Source organism: Heptranchias perlo, chromosome 34, assembly GCF_035084215.1.
Source record: "Heptranchias perlo isolate sHepPer1 chromosome 34, sHepPer1.hap1, whole genome shotgun sequence".
Lineage (NCBI taxonomy): Eukaryota > Metazoa > Chordata > Chondrichthyes > Hexanchiformes > Hexanchidae > Heptranchias > Heptranchias perlo.
Window position 1 is genome coordinate 30,727,672 of NC_090358.1, and position 12,265 is coordinate 30,739,936.

Below are 12,265 nucleotides of genomic sequence, written 5' to 3' on the forward strand. Positions count from 1 at the left end.
GGTTTATTTAGTGTGTGCGCTATGTGAGTACGGTTTATTTAGGGTGTGCGCTATGTGAGTACAGTTTATTTAGTGTGTGCGCTATGTGAGTACGGTTTATTTAGTGTGTGCGCTATGTGAGTACGGTTTATTTAGGGTGTGCGCTATGTGAGTACGGTTTATTTAGGGTGTGCGCTATGTGAGTACGGTTTATTTCGTGTGTGCGCTCTGTGAGTACGGTTTATTTAGTGTGTGCGCTATGTGAGTACAGTTTATTTAGTGTGCGCGCTCTGTGAGTACGGTTTATTTAGTGTGTGCGCTATGTGAGTACAGTTTATTTAGTGTGCGCGCTCTGTGAGTACGGTTTATTTAGTGTGTGCGCTATGTGAGTACAGTTTATTTAGTGTGCGCGCTCTGTGAGTACGGTTTATTTAGTGTGTGCGCTATGTGAGTACGGTTTATTTAGGGTGTGCGCTATGTGAGTACAGTTTATTTAGGGTGTGCGCTATGTGAGTACGGTTTATTTAGGGTGTGCGCTATGTGAGTACGGTTTATTTAGGGTGTGCGCTATGTGAGTACGGTTTATTTAGTGTGTGCGCTATGTGAGTACGGTTTATTTAGGGTGTGCGCTATGTGAGTACGGTTTATTTAGTGTGTGCGCTATGTGAGTACAGTTTATTTAGTGTGTGTGCGCTATGTGAGTACGGTTTATTTAGGGTGTGCGCTATGTGAGTACGGTTTATTTAGTGTGTGCGCTATGTGAGTACGGTTTATTTAGGGTGTGCGCTATGTGAGTACGGTTTATTTAGTGTGTGCGCTATGTGAGTACGGTTTATTTAGGGTGTGCGCTATGTGAGTACGGTTTATTTAGTGTGTGCGCTATGTGAGTACAGTTTATTTAGTGTGTGTGCGCTATGTGAGTACGGTTTATTTAGGGTGTGCGCTATGTGAGTACGGTTTATTTAGTGTGTGCGCTATGTGAGTACAGTTTATTTAGTGTGTGCGCTATGTGAGTACGGTTTATTTAGTGTGTGCGCTATGTGAGTACAGTTTATTTAGGGTGTGCGCTATGTGAGTACGGTTTATTTAGGGTGTGCGCTATGTGAGTACGGTTTATTTAGTGTGCGCGCTCTGTGAGTACGGTTTATTTAGTGTGTGCGCTATGTGAGTACGGTTTATTTCGGGTGTGCGCTATGTGAGTACAGTTTATTTAGGGTGTGCGCTATGTGAGTACGGTTTATTTAGGGTGTGCGCTATGTGAGTACAGTTTATTTAGGGTGTGCGCTATGTGAGTACGGTTTATTTAGGGTGTGCGCTGTGTGAGTACGGTTTATTTAGGGTGTGCGCTATGTGAGTACGGTTTATTTAGGGTGTGCGTTATGTGATTACGGTTTATTTAGTGTGCGCGCTCTGTGAGTGCGGTTTATTTAGTGTGTGCGCTATGTGAGTCCGGTTTATTTAGGGTGTGCGCTATGTGAGTACGGTTTATTTAGGGTGTGCGCTATGTGAGTACAGTTTATTTAGGGTGTGCGTTATGTGAGTACGGTTTATTTAGGGTGTGCGCTATGTGAGTCCGGTTTATTTAGGGTGTGCGCTATGTGAGTCCGGTTTATTTAGGGTGTGCGCTATGTGAGTCCGGTTTATTTAGGGTGTGCGCTATGTGAGTCCGGTTTATTTAGGGTGTGCGCTATGTGAGTACGGTTTATTTAGGGTGTGCGCTATGTGAGTACAGTTTATTTAGGGTGTGCGTTATGTGAGTACGGTTTATTTAGGGTGTGCGCTATGTGAGTCCGGTTTATTTAGGGTGTGCGCTATGTGAGTCCGGTTTATTTAGGGTGTGCGCTATGTGAGTACGGTTTATTTAGGGTGTGCGCTATGTGAGTACAGTTTATTTAGGGTGTGCGTTATGTGAGTACGGTTTATTTAGGGTGTGCGCTATGTGAGTCCGGTTTATTTAGGGTGTGCGCTATGTGAGTCCGGTTTATTTAGGGTGTGCGCTATGTGAGTCCGGTTTATTTAGGGTGTGCGCTATGTGAGTACGGTTTATTTAGGGTGTGCGCTATGTGAGTACAGTTTATTTAGTGTGTGCGCTATGTGAGTACGGTTTATTTAGTGTGTGCGCTATGTGAGTACGGTTTATTTAGTGTGTGCGCTATGTGAGTACGGTTTATTTAGTGTGTGCGCTATGTGAGTACGGTTTATTTAGTGTGTGCGCTATGTGAGTACGGTTTATTTAGGGTGTGCGCTATGTGAGTCCGGTTTATTTAGGGTGTGCGCTATGTGAGTACGGTTTATTTAGTGTGTGCGCTATGTGAGTACGGTTTATTTAGTGTGTGCGCTATGTGAGTACAGTTTATTTAGGGTGTGCGTTATGTGATTACGGTTTATTTAGTGTGCGCGCTCTGTGAGTGCGGTTTATTTAGGGTGTGCGCTATGTGAGTCCGGTTTATTTAGGGTGTGCGCTATGTGAGTACGGTTTATTTAGGGTGTGCGCTATGTGAGTACGGTTTATTTAGGGTGTGCGCTATGTGAGTACGGTTTATTTAGTGTGTGCGCTATGTGAGTACGGTTTATTTAGGGTGTGCGCTATGTGAGTACGGTTTATTTAGTGTGTGCGCTATGTGAGTACAGTTTATTTAGTGTGTGTGCGCTATGTGAGTACGGTTTATTTAGGGTGTGCGCTATGTGAGTACGGTTTATTTAGTGTGTGCGCTATGTGAGTACGGTTTATTTAGTGTGTGCGCTATGTGAGTACGGTTTATTTAGTGTGTGCGCTATGTGAGTACAGTTTATTTAGGGTGTGCGCTATGTGAGTACGGTTTATTTCGGGTGTGCGCTATGTGAGTACGGTTTATTTAGTGTGCGCGCTCTGTGAGTACGGTTTATTTAGTGTGTGCGCTATGTGAGTACGGTTTATTTAGGGTGTGCGCTATGTGAGTACAGTTTATTTAGGGTGTGCGCTATGTGAGTACGGTTTATTTAGGGTGTGCGCTATGTGAGTACAGTTTATTTAGTGTGTGCGCTATGTGAGTACGGTTTATTTAGTGTGTGCGCTATGTGAGTACAGTTTATTTAGGGTGTGCGCTATGTGAGTACGGTTTATTTAGGGTGTGCGCTATGTGAGTACAGTTTATTTAGTGTGTGCGCTATGTGAGTACGGTTTATTTAGTGTGTGCGCTATGTGAGTACAGTTTATTTAGGGTGTGCGCTATGTGAGTACGGTTTATTTAGGGTGTGCGCTATGTGAGTACAGTTTATTTAGGGTGTGCGCTATGTGAGTACAGTTTATTTAGGGTGTGCGCTATGTGAGTACGGTTTATTTATGGTGTGCGCTATGTGAGTACAGTTTATTTAGTGTGTGCGCTATGTGAGTACAGTTTATTTAGTGTGTGCGCTATGTGAGTACAGTTTATTTAGGGTGTGCGCTATGTGAGTACAGTTTATTTAGGGTGTGCGCTATGTGAGTACGGTTTATTTATGGTGTGCGCTATGTGAGTACGGTTTATTTAGTGTGCGCGCTATGTGAGTACGGTTTATTTAGGGTGTGCGCTATGTGAGTACGGTTTATTTATGGTGTGCGCTATGTGAGTACGGTTTATTTAGTGTGCGCGCTATGTGAGTACAGTTTATTTAGGGTGTGCGCTATGTGAGTACGGTTTATTTATGGTGTGCGCTATGTGAGTACAGTTTATTTAGGGTGTGCGCTATGTGAGTACGGTTTATTTATGGTGTGCGCTATGTGAGTACAGTTTATTTAGGGTGTGCGCTATGTGAGTACGGTTTATTTAGGGTGTGCGCTGTGTGAGTACGGTTTATTTAGGGTGTGCGCTATGTGAGTACGGTTTATTTAGTGTGCGCGCTCTGTGAGTACGGTTTATTTAGTGTGTGCGCTATGTGAGTACGGTTTATTTAGGGTGTGCGCTATGTGAGTACGGTTTATTTAGGGTGTGCGCTATGTGAGTACAGTTTATTTAGGGTGTGCGCTATGTGAGTACGGTTTATTTAGTGTGTGCGCTATGTGAGTACGGTTTATTTAGGGTGCGCTATGTGAGTACGGTTTATTTAGGGTGTGCGCTATGTGAGTACGGTTTATTTAGTGTGTGCGCTATGTGAGTACGGTTTATTTAGGGTGTGCGCTATGTGAGTACAGTTTATTTAGGGTGTGCGCTATGTGAGTACGGTTTATTTATGGTGTGCGCTATGTGAGTACGGTTTATTTAGGGTGTGCGCTATGTGAGTACAGTTTATTTAGGGTGTGCGCTATGTGAGTACGGTTTATTTAGTGTGTGCGCTATGTGAGTACGGTTTATTTAGGGTGTGCGCTATGTGAGTACAGTTTATTTAGGGTGTGCGCTATGTGAGTACGGTTTATTTATGGTGTGCGCTATGTGAGTACAGTTTATTTAGGGTGTGCGCTATGTGAGTACGGTTTATTTATGGTGTGCGCTATGTGAGTACAGTTTATTTCGGGTGTGCGCTATGTGAGTACAGTTTATTTAGGGTGTGCGCTATGTGAGTACGGTTTATTTAGGGTGTGCGCTGTGTGAGTACGGTTTATTTAGGGTGTGCGCTATGTGAGTACGGTTTATTTAGTGTGCGCGCTCTGTGAGTACGGTTTATTTATGGTGTGCGCTATGTCAGTACAGTTTATTTAGGGTGTGTGCGATGTGAGTACGGTTTATTTAGGGTGTGCGCTATGTGAGTACAGTTTATTTAGTGTGTGCGCTATGTGAGTACGGTTTATTTAGTGTGTGCGCTATGTGAGTACGGTTTATTTAGGGTGTGCGCTATGTGAGTACGGTTTATTTAGGGTGTGCGCTATGTGAGTACAGTTTATTTAGGGTGTGCGCTATGTGAGTACGGTTTATTTAGTGTGTGCGCTATGTGAGTACGGTTTATTTAGGGTGCGCTATGTGAGTACGGTTTATTTAGGGTGTGCGCTATGTGAGTACGGTTTATTTAGTGTGTGCGCTATGTGAGTACGGTTTATTTAGTGTGTGCGCTATGTGAGTACGGTTTATTTAGTGTGTGCGCTATGTGAGTACAGTTTATTTAGGGTGTGCGCTATGTGAGTACGGTTTCTTTCGGGTGTGCGCTATGTGAGTACGGTTTATTTAGTGTGTGCGCTATGTGAGTACAGTTTATTTAGTGTGTGCGCTATGTGAGTACGGTTTATTTAGTGTGTGCGCTATGTGAGTACAGTTTATTTAGTGTGTGCGCTATGTGAGTACGGTTTATTTAGTGTGTGCGCTATGTGAGTACGGTTTATTTAGTGTGTGCGCTATGTGAGTACAGTTTATTTCGGGTGTGCGCTATGTGAGTACGGTTTATTTAGGGTGTGCGCTATGTGAGTACAGTTTATTTAGGGTGTGCGCTATGTGAGTACGGTTTATTTAGTGTGTGCGCTATGTGAGTACGGTTTATTTAGTGTGTGCGCTATGTGAGTACGGTTTATTTCGGGTGTGCGCTATGTGAGTACGGTTTATTTAGTGTGTGCGCTATGTGAGTACAGTTTATTTAGGGTGTGCGTTATGTGAGTACGGTTTATTTAGGGTGTGCGCTATGTGAGTACGGTTTATTTAGTGTGTGCGCTATGTGAGTACAGTTTATTTAGGGTGTGCGCTATGTGAGTACGGTTTATTTAGGGTGTGCGTTATGTGATTACGGTTTATTTAGTGTGTGCGCTATGTGAGTACAGTTTATTTAGTGTGTGCGCTATGTGAGTACGGTTTATTTAGGGTGTGCGCTATGTGAGTACGGTTTATTTAGGGTGTGCGTTATGTGATTACGGTTTATTTAGTGTGTGCGCTATGTGAGTACAGTTTATTTAGTGTGTGCGCTATGTGAGTACAGTTTATTTAGTGTGTGCGCTATGTGAGTACGGTTTATTTAGGGTGCGCGCTCTGTGAGTACGGTTTATTTAGTGTGTGCGCTATGTGAGTACGGTTTATTTAGGGTGTGCGCTATGTGATTACGGTTTATTTAGGGTGCGCGCTCTGTGAGTACGGTTTATTTAGTGTGTGCGCTATGTGAGTACGGTTTATTTAGGGTGTGCGCTATGTGAGTACGGTTTATTTAGTGTGTGCGCTATGTGAGTACGGTTTATTTAGGGTGTGCGTTATGTGATTACGGTTTATTTAGGGTGCGCGCTCTGTGAGTACGGTTTATTTAGTGTGTGCGCTATGTGAGTACGGTTTATTTAGGGTGTGCGCTATGTGAGTACGGTTTATTTAGGGTGTGCGCTATGTGAGTACGGTTTATTTAGGGTGTGCGCTATGTGAGTACGGTTTATTTAGGGTGTGCGCTATGTGAGTACAGTTTATTTAGGGTGTGCGCTATGTGAGTACGGTTTATTTAGTGTGTGCGCTATGTGAGTACGGTTTATTTAGTGTGTGTGCTATGTGAGTACGGTTTATTTAGTGTGTGCGCTATGTGAGTACGGTTTATTTAGGGTGTGCGCTATGTGAGTACGGTTTATTTAGGGTGTGCGCTATGTGAGTACGGTTTATTTAGTGTGTGCGCTATGTGAGTACGGTTTATTTAGGGTGTGCGCTATGTGAGTACGGTTTATTTAGTGTGTGCGCTATGTGAGTACGGTTTATTTAGTGTGTGCGCTATGTGAGTACGGTTTATTTAGTGTGTGCGCTATGTGAGTACGGTTTATTTAGTGTGTGCGCTATGTGAGTACGGTTTATTTAGTGTGTGCGCTATGTGAGTACGGTTTCTTTCGGGTGTGCGCTATGTGAGTACGGTTTATTTAGTGTGTGCGCTATGTGAGTACGGTTTATTTAGTGTGTGCGCTATGTGAGTACGGTTTATTTAGTGTGTGCGCTATGTGAGTACGGTTTCTTTCGGGTGTGCGCTATGTGAGTACGGTTTATTTAGTGTGTGCGCTATGTGAGTACAGTTTATTTAGTGTGTGCGCTATGTGAGTACGGTTTATTTAGTGTGTGCGCTATGTGAGTACAGTTTATTTAGTGTGTGCGCTATGTGAGTACAGTTTATTTAGTGTGTGCGCTATGTGAGTACGGTTTATTTAGTGTGTGCGCTATGTGAGTACGGTTTATTTCGGGTGTGCGCTATGTGAGTACGGTTTATTTAGGGTGTGCGCTATGTGAGTACAGTTTATTTAGGGTGTGCGCTATGTGAGTACGGTTTATTTAGTGTGTGCGCTATGTGAGTACGGTTTATTTAGTGTGTGCGCTATGTGAGTACGGTTTATTTAGTGTGTGCGCTATGTGAGTACGGTTTATTTAGTGTGTGCGCTATGTGAGTACGGTTTATTTAGGGTGTGCGCTATGTGAGTACGGTTTATTTAGTGTGTGCGCTATGTGAGTACAGTTTATTTAGTGTGTGCGCTATGTGAGTACGGTTTATTTAGTGTGTGCGCTATGTGAGTACGGTTTATTTAGTGTGTGCGCTATGTGAGTACGGTTTATTTAGTGTGTGCGCTATGTGAGTACAGTTTATTTCGGGTGTGCGCTATGTGAGTACGGTTTATTTAGGGTGTGCGCTATGTGAGTACGGTTTATTTAGGGTGTGCGCTATGTGAGTACGGTTTATTTAGTGTGTGCGCTATGTGAGTACAGTTTATTTCGGGTGTGCGCTATGTGAGTACGGTTTATTTAGTGTGTGCGCTATGTGAGTACAGTTTATTTAGGGTGTGCGCTATGTGAGTACGGTTTATTTAGGGTGTGCGCTATGTGAGTACAGTTTATTTAGGGTGTGCGCTATGTGAGTACGGTTTATTTAGGGTGTGCGTTATGTGATTACGGTTTATTTAGGGTGTGCGCTATGTGAGTACGGTTTATTTAGTGTGTGCGCTATGTGAGTACGGTTTATTTAGGGTGCGTGCTATGTGAGTACGGTTTATTTACAGTGTGCGTTATGTGAGTACGGTTTATTTAGGGTGTGCGTTTTGTAATTATGGTTTATTTCGTGTGTGCGCTATGTGAGTACAGTTTAATTGCTTTGATTTCCTTATTTTTCTGAATTAGAACGGCTTAAATTTACTGCACTGTGCAGCCGAAAGAGGCCATATCAAGGTTCTGGAGTTTATTATGGAGGACCTGGAAGATGTCTGGTTGGACAAACCTGAGAAGGTAATTACGCAAGCGTGTAATATTTTCCAATTGTAGATTTTAGTCAATTTTACAAAATCGGGTTTGTGGAATGCAGCCTCATCTGACGGCATCCAATATCAGGAATTCAGCCCAGGAAAATCAAAGGAAGCAGGTGCCTGAATTCCCGATCCTGGTGCCTGAATTGTTGATATTCGCACCTGAATTCCTGATATCTGTGTAACCTCCTCCAGCCCTACAGCCCTCCGAGAACTCTGCGTTTGTCCAACTCTGGCCTTTTGTGCATCCCCCACTTCCTTCTCCCCACCATTGGCAGCCGTGTCTTCGGCCGTCTCGGCCCTAAGCTCTGGAATTCTATCCACCGCGCTCTTCTCCTTTAAGACACTGCTTAAAACTTACCTCTTTGACCAAGCATTCGGTCGTCTGCCCGAATGTCTCCTTCTTTGGCCCGTTGTCAGTTTTTCTTAGATAATGCTCCTGTGAAGCACCTTGGGACATTGTCCTACGTTAAAGGCGCTATATAAATGCAAGTTGTTGTTGATATCGACCCGTTAATTCACGATATCTGCGCCTGAATTCCTGATAACCATTTCTGCTGGCGAGGTTCCATACTGGGAGCTTGATTTCATAAACGCAGCCCCCTTTTTTCATAGTATCATAGTAAGTACAGCACGGGAGGAGGCCATTCAGCCCATTGTGCCTGTGTCGGCGCTTTGAAACAGCTATCCAATTGGTCCCAGTCCCCAGCTCTTTCCCGCTAGCACTGTAAATTTTTTCCCTTCAAGTTATCTAGTTCCTTTTTGAAAGTTACTACTGAATCTGCTTCCACCACCCTTTCAGGCAGTGCATTCCAGATCATTACAATTCGCTGCGTAAAAAAAAAGTTTCCTTATCTCGCCTCTGGGTCTTTTGCCGATCACCTTAAGTCTGTGTCTTAAATCTTCTGCCACTGGAAACAGTTTCTCCTTATTTACTCTGTCAAAACCCTTCATGATTTTGAACACCTCTATCGAATCTCCTCTTAATCGTCTCTGCTCTAAGGACAACAACCCAGCTTCTCCAGCCTACCCACGTAACTGAAGTCCCTCATCCCTGGTACCATTCTAGTAAATCTCCTCTGCACCCTCTCTCAGGCATTGACAACCTTCCTAAAGTGCGGTGCCCAGAATTGAACACAATATTCCAGCTGGGGCCTAACCAGTGTTTTATAAAGGTTGACAATTGTAAACAATTTTACAACACCAAGTTATAGTCCAGCAATTTTATTTTAAATTCACAAGCTTTCGGAGGCTTCCTCCTTCCTCAGGTGAACGCTGTTGGAAATGAAATCCTCGAAATGAAATCGCATTTATAAATCACAGAACAATGCTTGGTGATTACAGACAGTTTTTTCAACTGCCCGTTGCCAAGGCAATCAGTGTGCAGACAGACAGGTGTTACCTGCAAGGTCTCCGAATATACAAATCACCAAAAAAAAACAGAGATAGAGAGGTAGAAACATAGAAAAGACAGCAACTGACCCGTTATATTAAAAACAGATAACATTTGTTCGCTGGTGGGGTAACGTGTAGCGTGACATGAACCCAAGATCCCGTTTGAGGCCGTCCTCATGGGTGCGGAACTTGGCTATCAATTTCTGCTCGACGATTTTGAGTTGTCGTGTGTCTCGAAGGCCGCCTTGGAGTACGCTTACCCGAAGGTCGGTGGCTGAATGTCCTTGACTGCTGAAGTGTTCCCCGACTGGGAGGGAACCCTCCTGTTTGGTGATTGTTGCGCGGTGTCCGTTCATCCGTTGTCCCCGCGTGGGAGACTTCTACTGCCTCCCAAAGATACACAAAGCCAACACACCCGGACGTCCTATCGTATCAGGCAACGGAACCCTGTGTGAGAACCTCTCTGGATACATCGAGGGCATCCTGAAACCCATCGTACAGGGAACCCCCAGCTACAGACGCTGCGACAAAATTTCATCTGCCATGTGTCGGCCCATTTCACCAGTCTGTCTCTGTCCTCCTGAACTCTGTTACTATTGACCACGTTGTTCACTACAATTCTGAGTTTTGCGTCATCTGCAAAGTTTGAAACTATTCCCTCTATATCCAAGTCCAGGTCATTAATACATATCAAAAAGAGCAGTGATCCTAATATTGACCCTTGGGGAACACCACTATATACTTCCCTCCGGTCTGAAAAACAACCGTTCACCACTACTCTCTGCTTTCTGTCCCTTAGCCAATTTTGTATCCACGCTGCCACTGTCCCTTTAATCCCATGGGCTTTAATTTTGCTAACAAGTCTATTATTTATCAAATGTCTTTTGAAAGTTCATATACACAACATCAACCTCACTACCCTCATCAACCCTCTCCGTTACTTCATAGAAACACAGAAACATAGAAAATAGGAGCAAGAGTTCCTATTTTCCCTTCGGCCTGCTCCACCATTCAAAATGATCATGGCTGATCGTCTAACTCAGTACCCTGTTCCCGCTTTTTCCCCATATCCCTTGATCCCTTTAGCATTAAGAAATATATCTATCTCCTTCTTGAATACATCCACTGCCTTCTACGGTAGAGAATTCCACAGGTTCACCACCCTGAGTGAAGAACTTCATCAAAGAACTCAATCAAGTTAGTCAAACATGATTTTCCTTTAACAAATCCGTGCCGACTTTCATATATTAGCCCATGCTTTTCCAAGTGCCAATTAATTTTGTCCCGAATTATTGTCTCTAAAAGTTTCCCCACCACCGACGTTAGGCTTGACTGGCCTGTAATTGTCGGGTTTATCCCTCTCCCCTATTTTGAACAGGGGTGTAACATTTGGAATCCTCCAGTCCTCTGGCTCCGTCCCCATATCTAAGGAGGATTGGAAGATTGTGGCCAGAGCCTCCGCAATTTCCACCCTTACTTCCCTCAGTAACCTAGGATGCATCCCATTCGGACCGGGTGACTTTTCTACTTTGAGCACTGCCAATCTTTTAAGTACCTCCTCTTTATCTATTTTTATCCTATCCAATATCGCGACTACCTCCTGCTTTACTGTTACAATGGCAGCATCCTCTTCTCTAGTGAAGACCGATGCGATTTATTCATTTGGTACCTCAGCCGTGCCCTCTGCCTCCACATGAAGATTTCCTTTTTTGTCCTTAATCGGTCCCACACTTCCTTTGACTTTTTTTTTATTCGTTCACGGGATGTGGGCGTTGCTGGCGAGGCCGGCATTTATTGCCCATCCCTAATTGCCCTCGAGAAGGTGGTAGTGAGCCGCCTTCTTGAACCGCTGACTACCCTTTTACTATTTATATGTTTATAAAAGACTTTTGTTTTCCCTTTTGTGTTAGCCACTAATCTATTCTCGTACTCTCTCTTTGCCCCTCTTATTCCCTTTTTTAGATCTCCTCTGTACTTTCTGTATTCAGCCTGGTTCTCTACTGTATTATGAACTTTACATTCATCATAAGCTTCCTTTTTCTGTTTCATTTTAATCTCTCTATCTTTAGTCATCCAGGAAGCTGTAGCTTTGGATGCCCTTCCTTTCCCCCTCGTGGGACTATATCTTATCTGTACCCGAACCATCTCCTCCTTGAAGGCCTCCCATTGTTCAATTAGGATTGTGAATCTTTGGAATTCTTTGCCCCAAAGGGCTGTGGATGCTGATTTGTTGAGTATATTCAAGGCTGAGATTGATAAATTTTTGGACTCTAGGGGAATCAAGGGATATGGAGATTGGGCAGGAATGTGGAGTTGAGGTTGAAGATCAGCCATGATCTGATTGAATGGTGGAGCAGGCTCGAGGGGCTGTACGGCCTACTCCTGCTCCTATTTCTTATGTTCTTACTGTTTTGCCTACCAATTTTTGACTCCAACCCACCTAGGCAAGATCTCTTTGTAACACACTGAAATTAACCCTCCTCCTGTTCAGTATTTTCACATTTGATTGTTGCTTGTGCTTTTCCATAACTATTGATGATATTATGATCACTGTTCTCCAAATGCTCCCCCACTAAAACATGCTCCACCTGCCCCACTTCATTCCTCGGAACTAGATCCAGCTCTGTTTCCTTTCTGGTTGGGCTAGAAACACAATGTTTCAGAAAGTTCTCTTGTACACATTTCAGGAATTCCTCCCCCTCTTTGCCTTTTACATTGTTACTATCCCAATGGATATATTGGGATAATTGATGTCCCCCATTATCACTACTC

The 12,265-nt window shown here is 43.7% G+C and overlaps 1 protein-coding gene across 4 annotated transcripts in view; it reads left to right on the forward strand.

The window, feature by feature from the left end:
- The window catches only part of ankdd1a (ankyrin repeat and death domain containing 1A), a 146,871-nt gene that overhangs the window by 40,161 nt on the left and 94,445 nt on the right, over positions 1–12,265 (forward strand). For all 4 annotated transcript variants that reach the window (XM_067971656.1, XM_067971657.1, XM_067971658.1 and 1 more), the window contains exon 5: positions 7,977–8,081. In XM_067971656.1, coding sequence (XP_067827757.1) covers positions 7,977–8,081 — 105 coding nt within the window. The remainder of the gene's footprint in view (positions 1–7,976; positions 8,082–12,265) is intronic.